The 24,858-nt window shown below is 44.8% G+C and overlaps 1 protein-coding gene across 1 annotated transcript in view; it reads left to right on the forward strand.

Moving 5' to 3' along the window:
* Positions 1–24,858, forward strand: part of gli3 (GLI family zinc finger 3) — an 86,568-nt gene that overhangs the window by 18,182 nt on the left and 43,528 nt on the right. The window contains exon 3 of the mRNA XM_067485853.1: positions 14,345–14,590. Within this exon, the coding sequence (XP_067341954.1) occupies positions 14,345–14,590 (246 nt within the window). The remainder of the gene's footprint in view (positions 1–14,344; positions 14,591–24,858) is intronic.

Consider the following 24,858-nt stretch of genomic DNA (forward strand, 5'->3'; position numbering starts at 1 on the left):
AAAGCTGAAGCTGTGTTTGGAATCAGCTTGCAAACCGATCTCAGTCCGATCAGATCTTAAAGCTGATCAGTGGCGACTTAAATCCGTTGTGATTATCCGAAAACTAATATGAAAAGATTTTTATTCGAGTTATGTGCACGACAAGGATGATTCTCAACTTAAAAGTTTTTTTTTCTTTTTTTTTACTTTGTCTTTCCCCTTTGTCCCTAATCTGTAAGTTTTGTCCCAAGTTGAGCAGGCTCACAGTAATTATTGAGTCCTGGTCGAGCGTTCCCACATGGTAGACTAAATGCTGGCTTCATCCTGTGTGCCATTCATCTCTGTGCCCCCTCCTCTTGCACTGACAGTTCAAAAGGGCCGACTGTGCCACAACAATGCTGTGATTGGTGCTCTTTAGGAGGGGTCCAGTGGGGGTGCTCTCCCCTCCCACCCTCATCATTCGGCACGCAGGTGGACCACAAAGTCCCCTGATTCTTTTGTTGGGTCCCAAGCTTAAAAAAAAAAAAGTATCCATGCTCCTTGGCTGAATAAATCCTGTCGTCATGGGATAATTTGCAAATAAAAAAAACAGAAAAAACAAGCCATGGGCTAAAAGGTTGGTTATTTGGTTAAAAGAAAGGGGAAACATTTGTAGTTGGTTGTACTTTTTTTTTTTTTTTTTTTTTTAATTTGGGTGCTTCGGAAAAAGTGACTTACTGTAGGACGAGACTTAAAAAAATGGGGAAGAGAAGAACTGGACACAGTTCAGAAAATTGTCAGGGAAGGCTGTTTAACATAACAGAGCCCTTGTAAAGCAGTCTATGAAGTGGGTGAGTTGGGACCTCTTAATGGTCATGCTTAAAAGGGCAAGAAAAAGGGTCTCCGAGGCAAACGAGCGATGCCTTTAAGGGCTACAAATGTTAGGGTTTCATGTAGGTTACCAGTTTAAAAAAAGGAGAGTGTGGCTAAAGTGTTTTAAAGGAGAAAAAGAACACTCGACTGCTTTGAAGAAGGAAAAAAATCTGACAGGAAGAGAAGAGAGAAGGGGTGAGATAGAGAAAAGAGTGAGGGGCCACCTTCTTTTTAGGCAGCCATTTAAATGATCAACAATAAATAGAGGGGAATGTCATCTGACAGAAATAAAGTTCCCGTTAACAGCAGGGATGGAAAGTAATTTACAGATACGCTGTCCCCACCATCTTTGTGCCTCCCAGATAAGGTTTCATTTCAGAAACGGATAGGAGACATTTTCACTTACGGGCCCCCATTCTGGGACACCTGTGATAACAGCTTGTGGACCCCTAATTGAAAATGGGTTTCAAAATGGATTTTCACTTTTCTTCCTCCCTCCTCGCCCCCTCCATTTACCCCCCCCCCCAGCACCCCACCTCCTCCCTCATGACTAACCTCCCTCCACCCCCATCAACACCCAGCTCTATCCCTTTTTTTCCCCTTGGCGTTCCCTTGTCGTTGGCAGAGGGAGGCAATATTGGAAGGACAGGGAGGGAGAAGGGAGGGAGGCTTGTGGGGAAATGGAGCGTTGGGAGCGGACTATCCCTCAGCCCGTGTCACAGCTATGACAGCCGTGTGATCCGTCTTATTAATGAAATCATTGATCACTTGATGGGACTCATAATCAACTGTTTCTCCACTGTCCTGCCCAATCCCCTCCTCCTCTTCCTCCCTCCTCATGTTGTCAGCTCTGCTTCCCACTTTGTTATTTTAAATCCCTTTTTTTTATGCCAAGTAAAAGAAATGCATTGGCAATCTGATTATTTTTGTGCAAGAAAAAAACAAACAAAACAGATTAATAAACATAGAAAATTAAAAAGAACACCCAAAAAGACTGACAAATGACTCGGCATCAGATTTGATGGGGATTCGATTTGCACGAATATAACTCTTCATTATCTTCAACCGACTTTTATTCTTTGACAGGAAGCAGGCTGGTGGTTACTTAACAACAACTAGTAAAAGGTGATCTCTGCCATCTGTATTTGTGCTGCATGTATTTCATGGGGACCAGAGGAGGAAGCAGGGGGCCCAATGTGTTACCCTGCTCTGGGCTCTGCCTGTGGGGCCTAATGAGAGAGGACTGATGGAGGGATAAGGGACCTCATGGGAACTCCGGCTGGCCCACGGGTCAAACAGCACAATGGAAGAGGCGTTATAGAGCCTGACACACAACCCCACGCAGGAAAACTGGCTTTTAGTGTCAAAAGACCTCTGTGTAGTACATAAATAATGCATATAAGTGCATAATTTTATTTCTGCAAGCAGAATAGCATAAAACAAAATACAAATGTATCTATAAAATTGTTTCCAAACAAAATAAGGAAACTGTACCAGAAATATAAAATGTACCTGTAGATTTGGGTTTGTTGTGCACACAGAGTGGCTGTGCTTGGTGAGCCGTAGCCATTTCATGGGCATCTGCACTGCAGGCAATTTCCTGCAGCAACAGGGGAACACACTTTGGCAGAGCCACAGGACTGGGGCCTGAGGTGTGGGATTAGCTTAGCCTCACTGCTACTTAGGGCAGAGGGGAACCACAGCTGCCCGGCCCAGTCTGGCCGCTCTTGCCTGGCACTCTTCCACCTGCATATATATCTGCCTGCTGGAGCTCCACTTCTCCTTCAGTGCTGGAAGATGCATATAAGCCACTGCCTCAAGACTTTTGCGTGCTGTGGAGATGCCGCCAGCCAACTTCACTGTAGCGGAATTAAAGCTTTGGTTTTGGCCACTGCTCATCCTACTTGTTGTAGCACATTTTACACCTATCGAACTTAATAAAAACTTCAGGACCAGGCCTTGAAGGAAACATTAGCAATTGCTACGATCTGGGAACACACCACAGTGAATTAAGGAACTAAGAGCAACATGAGCTGCCAGCTGATAGGAAAGAGTATGAATAGAGGCATAGTTAATAATCCTTGTTGCAGCGGAAAAGTGTATGAGTGTGTGAAATCCGAATCATTAATTCAGTTTGTAGCAGAAACTACAAAAATTTACTTTGAATTAAAAATTCGAACAGCTGACAATGTCGGTTTTGCAAGTCAGTCACATATTTTTAATGCGTTGTGATAGCTCAGGCTCAACATCACAATGGCTCCTTAGTTGAACCTGAGGTTATTTTCACTGACCCGCTGAGAGCCTGAAAGGCCCGAGATTCAGAGGTCGCCAGGGTCAGGGACTTGTCTCCGAACAAATGACCAGCCTCCCAAAGCCAAATCAGCCTCCCCTGTGTGAGAGAATTGTAGTACATCAACCAGCCTGGCCCTGCTGCATTGCAGCAGCATTGTGGCCATGCAGAATCTCGATCTCACTCTGAGAGGGAGGCGCAGGGGTGACCAAAAGCCCCATAAACTCATAAGCCCATAAATTGGGGAAACAGTAGTTGACTATTCTACCACTCTTTCCATTTGTTGGTAAGCATGAGTGGCCTCCCTCCTGCCAGGACGAACAAAGCAGGAAAGTTCCTGACCCTGCCAGGAGGATTTATTGTGGTGTGTTCTTTTCCGTGTCCTGTCTGTTTTGTTTGCTCACTCACGCCCCCTTACCACAGTTGGGTTCTTGTTCGGTAGGACTCAGAGGATGAAGGAGCAACTAGTGGCCTTGCCACCAGAGGTGGAGTTTATAGAAAATAACTGTGCATGGAGATGGATGGCTACAAGAGAACTGATCCTTGTGAAACAAAAAAACCCACTGAAAGCACTATGGCATTTATTCAGTTTCAATTTTTATTTTGGTAAAATTTCAATAAAAGATTTTTTTGGCACTTTGTTTTAAAGACCCAACACATAAACATAGTTTGCTTGAAATCACATAAAAACTGCAAAAATGTCTTAATGTAATTTCTGTTTTGGTTCATATGTTTTTTTTTTGGTTTTATTTTTTTATCTAAAAGCCGCCTGAATGTATCAACCCGCTTTGCTCCAAACTCACTGGATTAAATCAAGACATGCTTTCACGTTCGAGAGTGCAAAAGGCCCTATACCCTAATCTCTATCCCCTGACCTCCACACCCCCTGGGCCTTGACTCTCATCGTTCTCTCTGCTTCCCCTCCCTTTTGCTGCCCAACTCTCTCCCTCGCAGTGCGAAAGAGGAGCTAGGATCAAAGGCCATAAACCATGGCAGTGATTTCTGGTGATTGATTAGAAGCAGAGGTTGAGAAGCAGCAGCTCTCTCCCCTCCGTTCTTCCCACCCTCCGGTGCTGCGCACGCACTCTCCCAGGGCTCTCGTAAATAGCTCAGGTTTTAAGTGTGAAAAGAGTTGCCACGATTGGCAGACAGAGCCAAAAACACATCCGTGCCGGAGCAACTTGGCCGGTTTTTCTACGTCTTCCTTCTGGATAGCAGGGGGGTGTCAGCTGATAAGTCAGTTTCTTGGATCTGGGGTGGGACAGTGTAATCCCCTCACCCTGGTCTGTTCACAGAGCTGGAGGAAAAGAGCAGAGGAGAAGAGGAGGAATTGATTTTCAGAGAGAGGGCATGCGGAGAATTGAACTCAGATGTGTAGCTGAGACAGGGTTTGAAAGAAACATTCTACTTGCGGGGAAACAAATGTCTGTAGCTTACAGCGGAGGCACCATGCAATTTGAACTTGAGCAAGTCCTTCTAATGTTAATCAATTGCATAGTTGTCTTTCACCTTTCTCTCCCTCAGGCTCACAAGCAAGTGGCCCTGTAAAGGTATTTTAATAGGCCATGGCCATTCAGTGGCACGGAGATTAATGCTTGAACTGAATCTCTCACGTGCATGCTTGTGCACCGAGACACAAACAAACGCACCTCTCTCAGTCTCTCTTACCCCGCCTGATCTCACCTGGAGCTGCACTGAGTCTAATGATGTTCGGAGTGTGGGCCTCGCAGCCACAGTCCCGGGGAGATGTGTCTCATGTCAGACTTTGCGCCAGACAGACTCCAATAAGGAAAGAGGGGGGGTGGGAAGGGTGTTCTTCAATGCAGCTGGAGCAAAGCCAAAACTAAAAGTGCAATTCTCTGAAGGTTTTGTTTTTCCTCTATGGTATTTACAAAGTGATTGAGCACATTTTTGAGTGTCATGGAGTATCTCATTACGCCCTTAAAAGCTTTTTATCAATCCACATGCTCTAAAATATGTACACATGTGTTACATACTGTAGACTCTCAGTCATGCATGAATGCAGACATCTCTCATTTTCTGTCACTTTCATTGATGACTGTACACTCTGTCATTATTACTTGGCGACCTCATGACTTCATCTTTGGTGCTGTCAGGGGCGGCCCACATTATGTCTCCTCACAGCTCAATGGGCTCTTTGTTCTGGCTTGCCTCTGGAGCAGCTCAGCATGGGGCTGCGTGAGTCCAACAGTCCCGCTGCAGCTCTGAATGGAAGGTAGAAGGATAGATGGAGGTAGGTAGTGGATGGAGAGAGGGAGGGAAAGGGATAAGGGGGAGTTGGAGGGAGATTGAGGAGATTTGGGAAATACATGGGAACTGGGAGAAGATCAAGGAGAGTGAGAGGGGAAAGCTGGAAACCAAAAGTAAGTATGAAGGCATTAGTGGGAAAAAAGTGAGAATGAGATACAGGAGGAGCGATGGAAACGGGTAAAAGAGGAGGAGTAAAGGATCGGGGGGGTGGTGTATCACAAGCTATAGGCAAATCTTAAAATAGCGGTAAACAGCCAAGTTTATTTTTAATTTTAATATTTTTAAACAGTGCTTTTCTTCCACCCCACTGATTTATTCCACTAAGTGCACCAGATTATGAAGGCAACGTGTCACCCGAGCTTCAGCGGCCATGAGCAGGATGTAGGATTAATGGCAAAGCAATGCAGAGATTAGAGAAGTAGGCGAGAGTGGAGCGGGGAGAGAAGGATTCCACTGGCGGGAGTGACAGGAGAGGTCATACATGAGGAGAGCTCATTACCCAGAGGGGAGAGCAACAGGAGGGGAGAGACAGAAGGAGCAAAGGAAGTGAGGGAAAATGGACAGATAGTGTTGAAGGGGGGGATATGATGAGGAAAACTGAGAGGTGGAGAGATCAGAGAAAAGAAAATGAAGTAGGAGGCTACTTTATGTGGGTGCCGACAGAGGAATGTGCACCACGTTAGGAATGTTAAAGGAGCAACTTTCACTTTTGTATATTTGCACTAGATGGATCAATCTCAGAACGGTTTTATCCATTAGGGCAAATGTGCCATAACATAGAAACTTAATTGGTTCTCCTGGATAATATGTTCCTTTGTCTCAATATTCTGGAAAAAGTGTCCAAATATAATTGCTGAATTCAATACACATGTACCCAGAACCGTAAAGAGAACGGATTTGAATGCATTTCCATGTCTCTACATTGTTTATGTTATGGTAGCATTTTGTACCATTTTATTTTTTTCATGTCTGTCCAAGCCTCAGATGGCCCCCCCCTACTGACATCAAAATAAAATGAATGGGCTTAACCGTCAGATGCCTCAAGTATCTCATCCCTCTGTTACTCTCTATAATATAAAATTGGTGAGAATGCAGGGACAAAGTGGCACTGGAGGATATTGGATATGGTCTAACCTGTGACATATACGTAATATGACTGGTTCTGGTCACTAGTCCAACATATCATCCAGACCTTCAACTTTCCCCCTGTAATGTGTTGTCCTTTGCATTACAGAGGTATTTTTCTAATCCCACACAAAGTGTGGTGCATCTTCCTCTTCCCTATTGCCTCGCACCTACAGCCCCTTCTTAGCAGACAGTGGTTCAGACTGTTTGGCCAACATGTCAGATCCTCTAATCTGCAGAGCTTTCCCTGTCTGCTGCAGACACTGTAATGAAGGGGTCCAGGTCTCACCTGTAGTTTAAGGGGAGCGGGGGGTGAATTACACCCTGTTTATTAAGTGGAAACGCCCATTCATATCACATGCTGGGGGCAGGTGAAGGTCAGGTCTGGGTTTTTGTTGCAACCATAGCCCAGCTGTCAGTCACATTGATAATAGCAGGTTGGAAGGCAAATGATGATTGATCAGTGTATAAAGGTTTCTTTGTGAGGTGAATTGGCACCTTTTAGGTCTTTATGGAAAATGAGCCAATGGTATTTTAAATGATTAATGTGTCAGGCTGCAAAGGCAAAAAGATTTGAAATTCGTTACAAAATGGTGACTAAATATGTGTGCAGAACAACCCCATCATTGTGGAAACACACTGAAGGAATCAGTTGGGTCGTGTTATTTCACGGCATTTGGCTTGTAATTTGGAACTATGATTGTCATGCTCTTCAGTAAAAAGGCCTTATGTCCGAATGTGACGTGTTAGAAACTGTAAGCATTACCAGCTGCAGCATCAAAGGCCCAGGCGTGCTGTTCATTTAACCCAGATCTGTCACACTCCTGTGTAGCCCCTGATTCAACCTGTAATGTAGACATTCAGCAGAAGGCATTAAACTGAGACTAATGTAGAGTTATGGGTGCAAATTAACTCCCAGCACCTTTTCTACTTGTGTGATGTCAAAGGTTACTGACTATGTTTGAATATATTTGGCTGAAGTTCTGGCGAACGTGAATACGGTGAATAAAAAACATTTCCACTGATTGTAGCCTACAATCCCGTACTAACACACAGAGATCTGCATACTGCACGCCAGCTTTCTGACACCTGTAAATGTTCAAAAATAGTGTACAGAGCAGAAAGGTCTAAAAATGAACATATCAATTAACAAGACGCACAGTGCTGTTTTATGCTGCATGACATAGAAGTTTTAGCCATTAATGTGGATTGAGACCTTTACAAACATAACCTGGAAATGTTATTCAAAGCACACATTTGCCACACTCAGACATTTTCATAATTAGCCTGCTTATTGTGGATTTAATAATTTCAAACATGGCTCTCTGTTTACTGAGCTGCAAAGCAGGTACAGATCAGCAGCAACCGAGCCGGCAGTGAATTAGACAGACAGATCAGAACATCCGCAAGGCTAATCAGCACAGAAGTGAGAGGGAGCGAGAGTCCACTCTGGACTCAGACATTCACCAGTCATTGATAAAGTGCTTAGCGGCAGGAAAATTAATGAATCCGGCCTGACTGGGAGAGGGGGTTTTGGGGTTGAAGGGGAGCGAGAGGAGAGAGGAAGAAGGAGGGCTGTTGTGGGTGTGCAGGGGGGTAATCCTGTTCCAGCTAAATGGCTGATCCCTCTCATTCCTCAGATATCAAATGTCAAAAGTTAAATTAGCCTGCTAGCCTCAGATAGGAGTTAACATGCTTTTAAACAGGGCGGGGATCCCTGCCCCCTCTGGGATGGCGGGCAGGTGCCTTTTGAAGTGTCTAATTATCCAGCTCCTAGTGAGTGCTGCCTAACTATCTTAATGGGGGCCTCCATGCCTCATTGCAGTGTACTCTTATGCACTTAAACACAGTGACAGGAATCTGTGAAGGTGCATTTTTACACAAACCAAAAAAGGGAAAAATAAGCAATACGGTCATAAAGCTTGAGCTTCTAGCAGTTAAACTAAAAGAGTTTTATGATATTATTCTATACTGAAAGGTGGGAAACATTCACAGTGGTATGTTGGATTGTAATTGATGTGCTTGAAATGACTGTATTACTTTTTTTTACATTTTATCCTAACCATTGGCTCTGTGCTTTCTTTGCCTTGGCTGGATATCCATTTCTCTTGGCGAGCTGCTCCTAATCTGACTGCCACAGACTTGGTCGGGATCACTCTGGGTCAGAAGTGGGATTCCGATGCTGAGGCCCTGTGGAAAGCTGGCCCACTCTGGGCCGCTAGGCAGTGTGCCCAGATTTACCCTAAAAGACCCACTTTCCCAAATGAACACAATGTTGCCCTCATCTGCTGTAGCACACAATAAATTCATATTGTTAAAGAGGACAGTGTAAGTAACTAACAGGTTATGGCGGCTCATAGCTGGCTTGTGACTATCTGCAGCAATGCTAATGCAGTGTATAAGCCAATCAGAGCACTAAATGGCATTTTTGCTTTGAAGCTCTGATCAAATGCATCTCTTGGTGTTTGATTCCTCAAAGAATGCAGGCCAAGGTGCCCTCTGAGTGAAAACCTTAAAAGCCATAACTATCCATGGTCAAAAATGCATCAGTGTGCATTTTGCAGTCAGGGCTTTCAGCTCTCTCACTGCGATGCTCATTGCTCCCTCACAATGTGGCCCTGATGAAATGGTAGTGGGGATTCGGTCCGCTCTATGGTGGGCCTGTGCCCCTAATGGGTGAATGAGGGGGTAGCTAGGGGGAAGCGGAGGCTTGGCACGACATACCCCTGCTGTGAGGCTGATTTGAGGTGAGTGCAGGAAAGAAGGAAGGAGCCAAGCAGGCTTTGATTTGCCCCTCCCCAGCCCCGGGGCCTTGAGGCTGGGACTGCGAGATGCTGAGCTCTGGGGGTGTCCCAGCAGACCCCCGGCGGCAGAGAGAACAGGCTGGGCCGTGGAGCTGGGGGTTGGGGCGTGGGTTGTCGGGAGCCAAATTGAGATGTGGGAGTCGTCGAATTTGCCTAGATGAATATTGAAGAGAGCATTTGCGGGCGCTGTTTGGGAAATCAGCAGCTGACAATAGACTGCTAACCAGGAGAGGGAACATCCTGACCTGCCCGTGCCTCTCTCTGCAATTCATCCAAACATCAGTCATTCGCTGATGGTTAAATTATGTACCACTGCGTATTCGCTCTGTGGAGACGGAATCAAACATGTGAGCAAAGTTAGAGTGGGTGAACTTTGTTTGTTGAAGCTCTACAGAGCTCAGATAATTTGGCAGGCCCACAGATATCAAGGTAATGACTTGATTCTTCCTTTTGACATGTAGATGATCTGTTTGTCATGTAGTTTCTCGAATCTTGGGCAGATACAGGAAGGCCTGTTAGGACTCAGTTACCTTCACATAATACACACCTAAACTCTCTTTTTTTTTTTTTTTGGTGGGGGGGGGAGGCACCGAGCCTCTTGTGGCACTAAAGCCAAGGAGTTGATCAGAAAAATACCTCACACAATTGCAGTAATCCCTTACGCTGTTATGTTGGGTTTGGTGGAGTTTGAGCGGTCTCCAGTCTCCCTCGTCTTTCAGTCGGCACTAATTGTGAATGATTCCCTCTGTCTATAGCGCCAATGCCAGGGCCGGTGAATCAGGTACATAAGCCTAAGCTGCTTGGAGAGGTGCTCTTATTAAACTCTAGCCAGCTGCTGGAATTTTTCTTCCCCCTCTTATTGTTAATTGGGGAGTCTCGAGTCTTTCCCGGGAGTTGATTTGCACCAGAAAGAAAAAAAGGAGCAAGAGATTATTGCAGAGGAGGAGAGGAGCTTTGAAGAAGTGTTTTGTGATTTCACTGTATATCCTCTACTCCTCTCCTCCTTGTTCGCTCTCCATGTGCTCCCCAGCCAAAGCCTGTTTGTGTCACTGACAACAGTGCTTTGAGAAGTTCGAAGGTGGAACACTGCATATGTCTGGCTTTGGCTCAGAGGTACAACAACACCCCCTCTGATGTTTTCGGCTTTTAGGAAAGGCGATAACAGGGGGGAGAGTGGCAATGTTCAATGTCCCTTTGTGAACCTATGAAACATACATGCCCCAGCTTTAGAGACTCTATCTGACGGAGTTCAGGCTGGAGGGGAATGCGATGTTGAGAAAGGACAGATTGGCATGTGGAGAAACAACAAATCCTTGTTCTTAACCTCTGCCTCCAGAAAATACCTTAAAACACAACAAACCAAGGGTTTTGTTTCTCTCTTTACTTCTTTGAATTGGCTGGGCACCCTTAACTTTAGCCCCAATTGTCCCAGAGCCCAACTCTCAGAGGAACTGGCCCCACTCCATATCTCATTATCTCTTTTAAAATTTCATTTTGTCATTGCATCCACACTCTTTTTATATCGCCGTATTGAAGGCCATGCATAGGGTTTTCTCTGAAGGTATTCGTACCAGATCTTTACAATAGAGACCCCAGACAAGGGGAAAAAAGGGAAGAAACCTGGGCTTTAGGATTTAATGAGTGGCTTGCTGGGGGTGAAAGACGGATAGAAAGCAAGTGGGGGAGAGCGAGAGAGAGTGCATTTGTAGAGAGGGAGAGAGGAGAAAGAGTCGTAAGGGAGGAAGAATGCAGGAATGGAGCACCAGGTACTATTATAGTGGCAGAGAAAGCTCCTGAAATACTAGAGCTGGGGCGTGTGCTCTGATCAGGACGGCAGTGAGCACAATTACCTTCTTTTCAAATCCTTCAGTGACACTGCGGGAGGAAGGACTTTGAAACTTGAAAGGCAGGAGCTCGCTTTCAACCTCAAATGCGAGCAGGAAAGGGTTCTGAAATTTGTTCAGTGCTCCCCATCCACCATTAGCTTGTTTCTTCCTCTCGCCTCCAGGCATTTAAGCGCTTTTTGAAAAGATGTTAAGAAATTCAATCACCATAGAGAGAGAGAGAGAGAGAGGGATAGTTCTTTTTTCTGTGTTTTTTTTTTTTTTTCAGAGGCATGCTTTCCTCTGGTCCACAGAGGACAGGCCTGCTGCTTTTGTGTTGGGCTGAATAGACCTGCAAACTGGTAGAGGACTGGATGTGGCAACCATGGGAAAAGAGAGGGAAATAAAAGAGGAATGAAAAATGAGGGAGGGAAAAAGGGAAGGGTCTGTTGGGCGGATGGTCAGAGTTAGAGAACTGTTGCAGGGTTGAACTTTTCAAAGTAACTTGTTGTTTACCTGAGTCGGCTTTGTCTTCATTAGCTCAGTTTTGACAGCTACTTGACAGGTTATAAGGATACAAAAAGTTTCCAGCAGCAGGTAGAAGCAGCACAGAAGAAAATCTTTACTTTAGACCTCTGGTCCTCTTCCACCAGGCGGAGGAGTCAATTGACCCTTGTACTGCTCAGTGTTTGTTTAAGTATTTAAGGTGCTATGAACTGAAGTAATAAAGCCCCTTAAGGTAGTATATGGTAGAATGATGAACCCCCCTGTGAGCTTGCCATGGTGACCAAAGGGGGTTGGTGGGACTGTGACACTGCTGTGATTGAACTATTAGTCGCTTGACCTCCCTTGGAGGAGAAAAACATATGAATAGCAGTGGGGGTCACTGGAGGAGGTGAAAAAAGAAAGATGGGGACAGAGGGGGAACAATACAAATTAAAATAGTGACAAATAAGCAATGTACAGTATATTTGTTTTTTTAAATTAAACTGTTGTATCTTCCTAGTTGTTTTTCATAAGTTTGACAGAATGTGTTTCAGGCTAGTTTAAGTGTCTGGCGGCCTCCTAACTGCGATATGATCGAAGGCCCTAGTGGTGGATTTATTTATAAAACATTAAATATCTGTATGAAAGTAAGAAATTTAACGCTCATAAATATGTATATGAGTGTTTTTACTTTCCCAGATATAATGCTAGATTTTGTGGACATGAAAGAGATGAGAGAAGTCCGCGCTGCACAGAGCTACATGCTCTACGCTTAGCGGTGCTTGCTCCCAGCGTAGTTTACAGCCTTGACTTCTTTCGGTCCATGTCAGGAGATGAACCCAATTCTGAAATCCCTTTATGTTAATATTGCGCTTTGCAAGAGCAGACCTATTAATCCAGCTTTAACCGTATAAGTGCCATTATTCCCTTAATAAGATCACTGGCTGTGCAGTATAGGATTAAATACTTATATCATAACTGACACTGTCATTTCCTGCGGATGAGTGCGGCTTGCCTCTCCGGCAGTCAGTTCCGCGTTAAAAATCCCTGATTCTGCCGCCAGTGCTGCACTGGGGCACAGCTGGCCTGAATGCAGGTAATGGATGTGGGAGAGTGAGGAGAATAAAAACAGGACCCGTGGGTTGGTCCTCCTGCTTTCTCTTTTCCTCTCTCAAGCTCATCCTCTCTTTCTGTTTCTCTCTCTTAACCGCCCCCTTTCTGATCGCTTTCTTTCTCCCATGAAGTGCTGCAGCATTATGGCGGTCCTCTTCAGTGCTTAAGGTAGTACTCTTTAATCTGGCCCCTCTCCTCTGTTCTTAATTAGCAGTTGGATGCTGTTAGGTTGCAGCACATAGTGGGGGAGCCTCGCACTGCTAATGCTACAGAACCTCTGGCGCCAGCTCAGCGGCATTTTGCCAGCTTCCCAGTGTGCGACATTAATGCAAGAGAGAGCACTGGGATGTGCTGACGACTGGCCCTCTCAGTGATGAAATCACAATTGCTCGCAACCAGAGCCATTCACACCAGCAGCTCATGAAGGAAACAGGGCCCGAATAGACTTTTTGACACTATAATGTGCCATGTATCTGGCCTTTATCAGCATGTGCTGACACATCCATTTGTCCTTAATTTAAAACAATACTTCAACAAGAAACTGCCAAGAATCAACTTAGAGTGTACGTTTGTGCTCTAAAAAAAAAGCACCATAAAATCAAAATATTCTAAATCAGTCCGCAGATGCATGAAAAACAGTCAGTGTGAGAAATGTGTATTTCATGAATTATAACTTTTATAAAACATTATATGCAATGGTTTAATTGCAGATGAACAGAAATTTTCAGCAATGACAAACTATAATACACTCAAAGTATTAAATAAAGATCCAACTTTATTTTATGTTTTATTTTAAAGATTAAATTGAAAAAATATATATAGATATAAAGAGATAGATAGATAGATAGATATCTTGAATTTTGACTCTGTTGTGCTCAAAACAAAATGAGATGAAAGTCTGCATGGTATTGTGCTAGAGAAAAGATTAATATTGGATTGGGAGCCTAGCTGGCCCTTAAACATTTCAGTTCAGAGGTCAGGCAAAAGGGCAAGGGTCATGTCTTTCTGGTGGACTTCATCCCTTGAACTCATCTCCACAATTATCCCCTTTATCCTGCATGCTAGAAAGCTTTATGAACTCTCACTCTCTCCCTTACCTAATTTTGCCCTCAGAGAGATAAATATTTAGTTTGACAACAGAAAGACACTGATTAATGGAAAACGTAGAGTGCTCTCTGGGAGCCCATGTTGCGACTTCCCTGTCTTAATAAAAAAGAAGAATCTTCAAGAAACAGATGTTTGGTGAGTAAAATTAAGAGGTTGGAATTTTTTTCATCCATGGTTTTCATTTGCTCAAAGCTGTCCGCCTCTAAACTCCCACAGCTGGAGCTGTGCAATGCAAAACCTGGCACATTTACATCCATAATGCCCAGTAGGTTTCAGGTGCACAAAGTTGATCTCCTGCTCCTCCTTCTACCCATTCCCTCTGTTCTTCTTCTGTGTGTGTGTCTGTTTGTGTGTTTAAGACAGAGACCAAGCGGGAATGAGATTCTCATACTTGCTCCCAACTTTCACTTTGGAGAAGCTTAAGCTTCATTATAAGCAGATATCAAAGCCTAAAACATAAGATTCACCTCCTCTAATTCTGTTCATTCTTGCAGAGGATGAGAGTTCGGGAACACCTTACCACCGTGAGAGGCGCAATGCTATCAGCTCCCAGGCCCCAACCCCCGGTGCGCACGACAGGAGTGTAAATGAAGAGCCCTCCACCTCCACAGACGAACGCCCCTCCCTGCTCAAGAAGGAGCTGCACGGTTCCATGCCCCACCTGGCTGACCACGCTCTGCCATACCGGGGCACTCTGTTCACCATGGACCCCCGCAATGGCTACCTAGATTCACACTACTGTAAGTCCTCTTGCAACAGAAAAGTTACCCCTTTTTAAAGTGGAAAACTTGTAGATATTTTAAAAGTTAAGATACTGCACAACTCAAGGACATGATTGTAGCTCACAAAACAGTGGAGCCAAGTTTGTCTCCACTGTAGGTGAGAGGCAGGACTGCCAGATGCTTGATTAAATCTGACAGATTAGCCTCTCTTGCACTCACTCCCCGCCTCTACACACACACACACACACACACTTGTGAACACATGCACGCACACTTGTCTTGTTTTGTGCCTGGGAAGTTAGTATGGGGAACGGCCAGCGTAGCTTCTTAATTCCCTCATTAGGGGCCTGTCTGAACATAGTACTCCACTTTCTCTCATCAACACACACTTCAAAGCCCCAAAGCAGTGCCGAGTCAAACCTCACCCCCCCCCCTAGTCTGCTTCTCTCTCTCTCTCTCTCTCTCTCTGGGACTCAGAGACGATGTGAGAGAAAGGCAGTGAGAGAGTGAGAAAAAGAGACTAATGGAGATGAAGCTTGAGAGATTGAGGTGAAGGGAGAACTGTGGCTTGAGTAAGTTAGTGATAATTTTAAAAAAAAAAAAGGTGAGATAGACAGTAGTTGTTAGATGAAAGTGAAGCTGTGTGTGTATGTGGAAAGAGAACAGGAGATAGATGATTGGGGAGTAAAAGGTTGATTGGGAGGTTAATTCGGCAGCCACTGTAGCCAGGACTAGCCCACAGACAAGGATTTGATGTGATGGCTTGTTTAGTTTGGTTCAATTGACTCTGAATTGGGGCAGACAGAGTTGGACAGAGTGATTTTAATCCAGTGGCAGTAATGAAAAGTCCAGTGGACCCCAACCTTATACTGTAACTCTCTTTATTCAACTCCCTTTTGCTTGGGTGCTTAGGAGTCACCAAGGTGCCTCTTTAAGGGAAAGGTTACTTAAAACTAGGTAATGGTGCTGTGGACAGGACCCTCGAGGCCAGAACATTACTGCCCATTAGATCCTGACCTAACTCAGCAACACTGCCACTTCTCATTTCGTGTATGTATGTGTGGGTACGTGTGAAGGAGCTCTGGTGGTTCCAGACCACTAAAGCCTTGGGGTAGGAGTGGGGAGGGGTCACTCTGAGACTTAGGGTCATGTGGAAAAGTCACAGTCTGAAATGGAGAGTTCAAAAGCAGCAGGAAAATGTCAAAAGGGCCGCAGAGCTTCAAGAGGCTTTCTTTGTGCTCTGGGATTGAAGAGGCTGGAAGGCTGCAATCAAACGAAGCAGAGCAGAGCAGAGCACAGTGATGCTTGCTGGGAAATTGTCGGCATGATGCACATAGATTTTACTCTCCTTCTGCCCGGCTTCTTCCACTGTGTATCATAAAATTCTTTAAATGGCAAACTATCCTCCAACAATTAAACCACTGACTTTAATTTACAGGTTCTTTTAGTATGATTTTTTGCTTTCTGATATCATTTTGGACTGAATCTTATGACTCTGAGAAACCGAGTAACAATTTGTATTTTATAGCCAAAGGAATTTATTAAACTGTAACTGCAGCCCAAATGTCTGTGTACATATATGTCAGAATTATACAAAATATTAAAAACTGATGAGGTTTTTTCTTTATATTCTTGACTTAATATCATAAGGTCCAAATGGCTTCTATGTTTTTTATTGATCTTCCGTGGCTCTCCTCCGGAAGACCTATGATCCAAGATGAGAGCATTGCTGTGTAAAACACCTCCTCCTGGCCTCAGGTGTTGAGGACATGGGGTGTCCCTGAAGGCAGCGGTCCCATTCTGTCTGATTGAACCCAGTACTAGAGCTCAATCCCCATGAGCTCCAGCGGTCTGAGGGTCAGCACAACGAAAGGGTTCCCCTAAAACGCTTCCCCTCCCTCCGTCCCTCCCTCCCTGAGCTGCTTTGAACAAGAGGCTTGTAGTGGCTGTCGTGCAAGGTGTAAAGACACACACACAAACACACACAGAGCTCTTACTGCACCAGTAGCAGCCCCTCTCTATGAGGGCTTTGTCACCTCCTAAATTCATCCCAGGTGTGTGTGTGTTTGTGATGGAGAGGGGGCCCTAAGCCTTTGTGCTGTGCTTGCATAGCAAGCCACGCCACGCAGCACACAGCCAGGTAAATCCGATTACTCTTAGTGCTGGTGGATGTCACTGCTTAATGGGCCTAAATGAGATGGCACCTGCAGCCTCCCCACACCTGGTCGCTGGGTCGTTGACGTCGTGGCGAAGCTCTGGGAGGCGTGGGAGTTGAACAATGAGAAGACAGAAAGAGGGGTTTATCTTCAGGGGTCTGCGCTCTGGGTAAATCTCTGCTATTCACCCAGACTTGTGATCTCCCACTTCTCTTATGTCCGTGGCCTAAGACTGTGTTTACTCTCTTTTTTCTTTTTTTTTTTACACCCACTTCAGTGCAGAAAAGAGGAGGCACTAAGGAAACATGGCTCCTATTGTTAGCATTAGCTAATCGTGGTGATGCCTGAGCCTTAGCCGCTTTTCTTGGGCAAACACTGGATAAGAGTCCATATCCTTCTTACCACAACACTAATACATGGGGCTTTGCTGTGGGATAAGAAGAAAGGATTGAGATGGGGATTAATGAGGGAGAAGTCTTTTTTTTAAGATCTTAATTGTGTAGAAGTGTGAATGGGCTGCATGGCGTCGCCAACTGTTTACATTGTTCACTGATTAGCTGGTCAGTGGTCCTACAGCAACAGTAGGACCACTGACCTCCTTTGAGGGGATCGCCTTCTTTAAAGGGTATCTTTTCAAAACTCTCGACAAAGTAAACACATCCGTGGAGGGAATTAAATCACATCCTTTTTAATGGCCTTCTTGCAAATGTTAAACTGCACAGAAACACCCAAGAATCCAACTAGAGCAATGTAAATTTGCCAAGCTTTAGACACGATGGCAAGTATTTTGGCACCGGAGAGACATAAGTTTTTGACTGCGTTGGATCTGTGGTACAGTAGGTCACTGATGGGAGCAGAGCAGACAAAGTGCATCTCCAGATTGCGATGGCTGCCTATCAGTCCAATAGACTTTGGGTTAGCTCCTTCAAAAAATCTAGCCCAGATCTTGTTGCCAGGGCGTAATCCCCGCACTAAAGCCTCGCTGTCCTCGACTGATCTCAGAAACCAAGCCTGCTAAGCTAGAGGCAGAGGAGGTATGAATCTATTGGTTGAAGAAATTCCTTCACATGTATCACAGTAAGGCTGTGAGCCTATTCAAAGGGGACGGCTACCTGGATCACGCTGGCCCTCTGCTCTGGAAAAGCCAGTGGGAACACTGCGTTGTTGTGTAAAACCTGTCGTGGGCTTTTATGGTGTGGTAGTCAGTGTCCAGTCGGAGGGGTTAAACTCTAAACTGCTGTGTCAAGCTGATCCCAGGTCCACTGAGCCGTAGCACGCCAGCCGCTGCACCGGCGTCAGTCTGTCTACCTCAATATCAAAATGCAGCTGACCACTGAACTGAATGAGCTAGCTGTCACCAAACTGAACGTGATCTGCACAACAATGGCCCCGCACTTTCTACAGTTAATTACAGTTCTTAGTCATTCATTGTATATACCTCTCGAAAGAGTAAGAGCAGCAAATAGGCCAAGAAAGAACAATTACAAGTGTGTGTACTCTTTGGAGGCAAAAAGTTACAAACGGCTCCCTTTGAAACTCGGAGAACAAACTTTCAGGCCTCTTGTTGCTTTAAATGTGAAAGTACTGGCTTGGATACAGGTTCAAACGCCCTCCCCCAAAGAACTGGGGAGTACAGAGGAGAGCCTGGGGTAAGAAGACACGTGCCTGTTTCAAGGGTAAGTGTTTGTCTTTGTGATTGTTTCAATATTGGCTTTTTGAGTGTGGTGGCACGGTGTAGTCCCCCAGTGGTGTGCCGGCACAGAGAAGCCTGGGGCACACCGCAGGCAATTGAGAGGGATCCCTTCCATCCACCTCCTTTCATCAAGAAAGAAAAACATGGGCCTATGCTCTGCTGTGGCCCCTTGGTCCAGCACACCAGGGATAATCAGATCATCCCCTTTTATACAGCTTATTAGAGGCATCTCATGGTGTAAGACAGGCCATATTCTCACATGCATGTGCCTCTTTGTAGCTCTTGATGATTTAACGGGGTTAAGCAGAGTCTGAAGTGCTACGAGAATGAACTTTCATACCATCTTAAGGTCATGTGGTGCTCTCACCACAGAGCTGATGCGTGTGAACTGAATATCTCCGAATAATGGCAGTTCTTATTAACAATGAAGAGATTAAAAATGAAACGGCTAAAGAAGAATTAAGAAGAATTTCCAGACAACTTAAGATGTTCAAAGAAGAAAACTCAGCATTTCTTGGTATCGCTGTAGCAGCATCTGTCAGTGTGTTTTACTTCTTTTCAAATGAGATTGGTTAATCAGTCAAGTCACAGATGCACGTGGGAACAATGGCACATTGCTGACGTTGGGAAGGCTTAAAATCAAGATTTGCCGGATCTTGCTGCAAACACCAGTGCCATGTTGGCAACAATAATATTAAACTCTATACTATAAAACAAGAAGACTAAATGCTCATCAGGGCTTCTCTTCGAATAGATGGCTAAAGCCGTAATATCTTGAGCTTTTTTTCACCGCCTTTACTTACCCTGTAGTCTCCAATAGGATAATCACCTCTGTGCGCTGTGGGTGAATCGGTTAGTTCATGCAGGAAACATGTTTGTTTCCTGTTTATCCAAATCTCATCGCTCCTTTTTGTGTTCGCATCCTTCTCACATAGTGGCAAAGATAAGCGCCCTTATCCCTTCAGCCAGCAACTATCTTGCTCTTGTCTCTGGATGCTTGCAAGTTGTTCGACATGAAGAGGAGGCTGATGAACACAATATAATTAAAATGTTTCTGGTAAAATGGAAGATATCATTGGAGAAAAAGGAAGGAGGAAGTGAGGCTGGGCTGAGTCTGAGGGTGTAAGTGAGAGAGAGAGAGAGAGAGAAAGGGTAAGAAAAAGAGACAAGAGTAAGGGAGACTGGAGGGGGGGGTAACAAAGCAGAAAATGAAGAGAGACATAAAAGAATGGGAGCTCAAGGAGGTCAGGCCCATCACAGGCTTTAGTGTTGCCTTCAAAGATGCCTGGGACAGGTGGCAGCTCCAGACAATCTCGCACCACAGAGCAGCATCCTCTCAGGAAGAGATAAGGGATTCCTCCATCCAGGCATCCTCCTCCTCCCAACTCTCCTTCGCTCACACTCTCCACCTCCCTCATGCCCACCCGCTCCCACCCCCCCCCCCCCCCTTCCTCCCATCTCAGGGTTCTCCCAGGCAGGCTGCTTTGATGTGGCTCAGTGTGAGCAGGCAGCTGTAGGCCACGGGGCTGCAGCAGCGCTGCTGGTCCACTGGGCCGGCGAACCATTGGGAGCCAACTCGAGCGCGGCTCAATCAGTGGGGCTCTCCGGTGCCCCGCACTTTCAGGTCTCATAAAAGCGCTCCGGCAGGGTTAATCCTCTTTAAGTTTTACATGGGCCCCAGTTTGTCTCTCTGCCCAGGCTGAGGGAACCCCTGGGCGCCACCTGCGTGACAAAGACTCAAATCACTGTGACACAAGTTCCCTTCGCCTCGTTCACTCCCCTTGTAAGCTCTCCTCTCTCGTTCTCCATGGCTCTTACTTGCCTCCCCTTGTGTATTCTGCCTCTTCTTTCCTTCCTTTCCCTTGATAGTACCTAGGCCTGTTTGTAAGTCTTTTAGGATTATTTGGATGGAATCTGTTGACAGGGATGCAGTAAATGGATTACAACTTTGTCCTTGTTTTGGGATGTTGTGAGAAGGGAAAGGGGAGAGATCGAGAGGATGCGCTTTGAATAATGAGAGAGGCAAAGAAACAGAGAAAGGCCTAGAGTGGGATTAACTGAAAGAATTAGGAAGATGTGCAAAAATGAGAGAGAGAGAGAGGGTGAAAGTGAGGGTAAGGTGACAGCAATGCAAAGAGCACAGAGAGTGGAAAATAAAGCGAATCAGAGACTTTACAGATGTTGTTGGACTCAAAAGACCTAATTGGTTCAGAAACATCAACCTCTGTCTGGCCCTGCAGAGCCCAGCAGCCATTTGTCTGATTGCTGTGACACGGGGCTTTGTCTTTGTTCTGTGACACACAGTTTCCTCCATTAGCCTAAATAATGGCCATGTACCTCTAGAGGCCTGCACAGACTTTGTCTAATGTCTGTATATGTTTGGTGGAAAATGGAGGAAACACAGGAGGAAATACCATTTAATTGTAAAATATATTAGAGCACAGGTCTGGTTGTTTTGACTGTTAAAAACACAGCGTGGTCTAATGAATACAATATGTGTTTTTGAGTGGGTTTTCAGTTTTCCATTCTTTAACACCGTATAACAATTAGGTTGCAGAGGCCTGAGACATTTTGTTTCCAATTATGAACTCAATCTTTTTCTGAAAGATTTTCCAAGAGGTAGATTCCAGCATTAAAATTGTTTATTAATGACTTACTTTTTGGCAGTTTACCTTTTAGACTTGGATGTGAAAGCTTCCTTGAATGCAGCACCAGAATTCCAAGCTGGCTCAGTCTGTTAACCACATGCAGTAGTACTTTTGAATAACCTTCTTTTAGATAAAGCACAGAAGAGTTTCTGCCTCAAAGTGTAATTTTTGTTAACAAAATGCCATTAAAATGAATGTGGCCGTGGCCTCTTGGCATGTTTCAAGATTGAGAAGTGGCACTGGTTCCCCAAACAGTTTCTAGCTTTTGTGCCATTCCAATGCAAGTGTATTAGCCTCACAGTCTCTATCACACAGCCACACGCAGCTTTAGTATCATCTGCACAGGAGGGAGCCATAGCACGAGGCTATAGAGGCTCAGTCTGTCACAGACTAGCCTGATACAGCTGTGGCAGTGGCTCATATCAATCAGAATAGTTTACCATATGATAAAGGAATTTGAAGTTTGGATTTTCAAAAACACACTGTGGACAAAATGCATGTTTTCCTGTCTTTGGTGGCTCCACTTCCTAAATAAAGATCTCAAAATAGATCAAACACAGCCTCGTATTTCAGTAGAATAAATCACACAGGAGGAATTGAAGCAAAATAAATGTAGCAAAGTCCCAGTGTGTTAACCTGAGGTTTAAATCAACTCCCTGTTCTCTGAGAGGTACGGTTGTTCAGAGAGGAGACAGACATATGTGAGAGATAAAGAGAGAGAAGGGTAGAGAGGTGCAGCACAGCGTTTCAGCCACTAAACTGCTACGTAAATCTCTCCTCAGCTGGGTGAGGGAGAGGAGGCTGGAGGGTTGAGGTATGGGGTAGAGAGGGTGCTGGAGTGAGGGGAGAGGGCCAACGCATAGCGCTTTGTTCTGCTCCCCAGCTTATCCCAATCTGGAGAAATTCAACAAATGTAGGAGATAGATTGGTGCTCCACAGAGGCCTCGTGAAATAACCTTCAATCCCTGATACACACTAGGATACAGGGAGGAAGGAAGGTGGGGAAGGGAAGAAAAACGGGGGAATTGCTGAGGCTGGATGGTGCTGGGGCCCCCTGGAAGAGCCATGTGCGTGCTTAGCTCCACTCTCTTGCAAGGCAAAAGTCTTTGGGCTGGCGTGCAATTTGTTAAGATGGAGTTGGCTCAGTTAAATGTCTTGCAGATGCTCGAGGTATTTGTGTGACTTATGTAGAGGGGAGGAGGAAGACGACGTAACTTCAAGGAAGTTCATGCACAGCCTGCATCTTGGTCTTCGTCATTCTGGATCCTGAATTGTGGTTGCTGAAATATTTTTTTTCACTCTAGGTTAGTTTAAATTAAATAAAATTTAAAATAATCTGAACTTTAAGATAATGATTGGCTGGAAATTGTTGCAAGTCATGTGGATGATGAATGAGTTCAGTGAAGCCTTGGTTGAATGAAAAATGATTCTGCACTTAACTTTGTAAATATTGGTGCAAAGAGATAACCTGCTTTAACACCAAGTCCCAGTGCAAGTATGCAAAGTCTTGCAGAACCATGAAGAGAAAAGATAGGCACTGACCGACTTGTTCAGTCTAGACAAGCAAATTACTTCTGACAGCGAGTAGCGATGGAATGTACACTTGAACAGGGAGCATGTTATCGTGCGTAGCTGATGTTTCTTTCTCTCTCTCTTTTTTTTAACCACTTACTTTCCATTCTATGCCCTGTTTTTGTCTTCCACCACGTAAATTGCTTTTACCCACAGAAGGAATGTTTGTGTTTAGGGGTGTGAGAGCAATTGAGCAAGAGAGACAGAGAAAGAGAAAACAGAGGAGAACACAGCCTGAGAGGGAGAGAAAAAAAATCAGTTGATCTAAAGAGGAAGGGCAGAGTGTGATCTGCCAACTTGCGTAGAAGATGAATGGCAGAGAGATTGTCAGGCCAGCACTTAGCATTCTTCTTCTGTTATTTAACCTCTGAGCTGGCTTTCTTCTCCTTCCTCCTCATGATTGCTCTATGCTGGATAAAGGCTTGTTTTCATCTTTCTCTGTCAGAGATAATGCAACGGCAGTGCCCGAGCACTGCTTACAGTAGAGAAAGCTCCGCACAGCAAGAACATTAGGCTAATTTATACAGTGGTAATTAGGCCATTAGACCTGAAACAATCTGGGACCCGTAATTAAGCAAAGCGCTCCAAAAGTCAACAGCAACTCCCATTGAGCTTAGCTAAACAGTCTCCGAAAGTGTTATTTACATGTCCAAACAGCTTGAGGTCTCAGTGTAAGCAAACATGATGAGAGAGTGGGTGTGAAGGGATTGATCAGAAGGGGAATTTGCCTTAAGTACAGAGCCAGCCTCCAAACAACTTCTACTAATACTCTTTGTAGGGCTACATCTCCTGCCAGCCAGATAATGATGGCAGGCTCAGTGTCACATTTCTGAAAGGAAGTAGGATCATCACAGCGAGTAGTTAAGTTCAAGAAAACACTTAGTTATGATTCTTACTCACAAACAAGTCCTGTGTTACTTTATGTATTTTTGAGGAATTATTTAAAGAGAAATTGTTGTACATTTTACATCTTATGACGGTGAGCTGGTGAAACACTTTTGGGGGTCAAAACTCCTCCAGAGGTCACGAGCACACAAACGTAGTTTCTTCTTTAAATGTTAAAAGGTTGGAAACCACTGTTCTCCGGGGTAAAAACCCCACTAAAGAAACGCACCAGTGTCCTTTTCTGCACGGTGAAGTTGTGTACATATGCTTGTATTCGCGTCCCAAAAGCAGCAACACACACATGCGCCTGCAAACGCCTGCAAACAGGCAAAGTACGGAGCGTCTTTCACACAAGTGTTGCAGCGTTATGGTGTAACTGTGGGCCTTGCTGCAGATGAGAGTGCCTGAGCAGTGAGATCATGAGCAGGGAGAGAGGTGGCATAATGAAATCTGGCAGCCACAGCCCCGGCACAGGCTTCATATGTTCCACATTAGCAATTCACAAACCTCTGGAGCAGGTCCCAGCAGCCCTTTTCTCACTCCGCCTTAGTCGCTTATGACAATCTGTCACTGGCTTTTTGTGCTCTCGCAGCGGCGTGTCGATGAGAAGTGCAGTGTTTATGGAAGAGTGTTCCATCCTCGGCTGCCGGTGACACTCTGTTAGAGCAGAGTCAGTGAACCCTCACCAGAGGAGAGGAGGAACCCAGGTTTAGCCATCAAGACAATAAACTCACAATGCTGACTTGACAACAAAAGACAAAGATGAGAAATTGTTTGTGCATTATCAAAACCCAAATCAGAACTGTGAGTGACAGCTCAAATTTTCTTGAATCACAGATGTTCCAAAGCCCAGCGAAGATCCATTGCGGTGAAACTTTCACAATGAAAGAAGATTAACCAATAAGGATATTGCAAATGATGTGCTTTAGGCTTTATCCTCCCATTGTCCTCCCCCCTACTTTTGAAATAATTCAAGTGTCCAATAAAAGACAAGGCAATTACCATAATGAAGAGGAAGCTGGCTTTTGGTCCTGAGCATGGTGAGTTTGTGTTGAATTAGAATTAATGAGCCTGGTCAAGTTTTCATCTAAATTGCCCTTTCATTAAGACCCATTTGTAATCATGTTTTAATGACTCCCTTCTTCTAAAAGAATAAAAAAAAAAAAAAAAAAACCTTAAATGAACACTGCTTCTAAAATATTGTTCTGGAGTCATTAAAATATTTGAGAACAGATCTGAAGAGTTAAAGAAGTGATAAGGAGCTGTGAAAAATGGTATCTGTATTACCCATAATTCAACCAACGCATGTCCACAAAGTTTGCAAACTATGAC

The sequence above is a fragment of the Channa argus genome, chromosome 19 (assembly GCF_033026475.1).
Source record: "Channa argus isolate prfri chromosome 19, Channa argus male v1.0, whole genome shotgun sequence".
NCBI classification, from domain to species: Eukaryota; Metazoa; Chordata; class Actinopteri; order Anabantiformes; family Channidae; genus Channa; species Channa argus.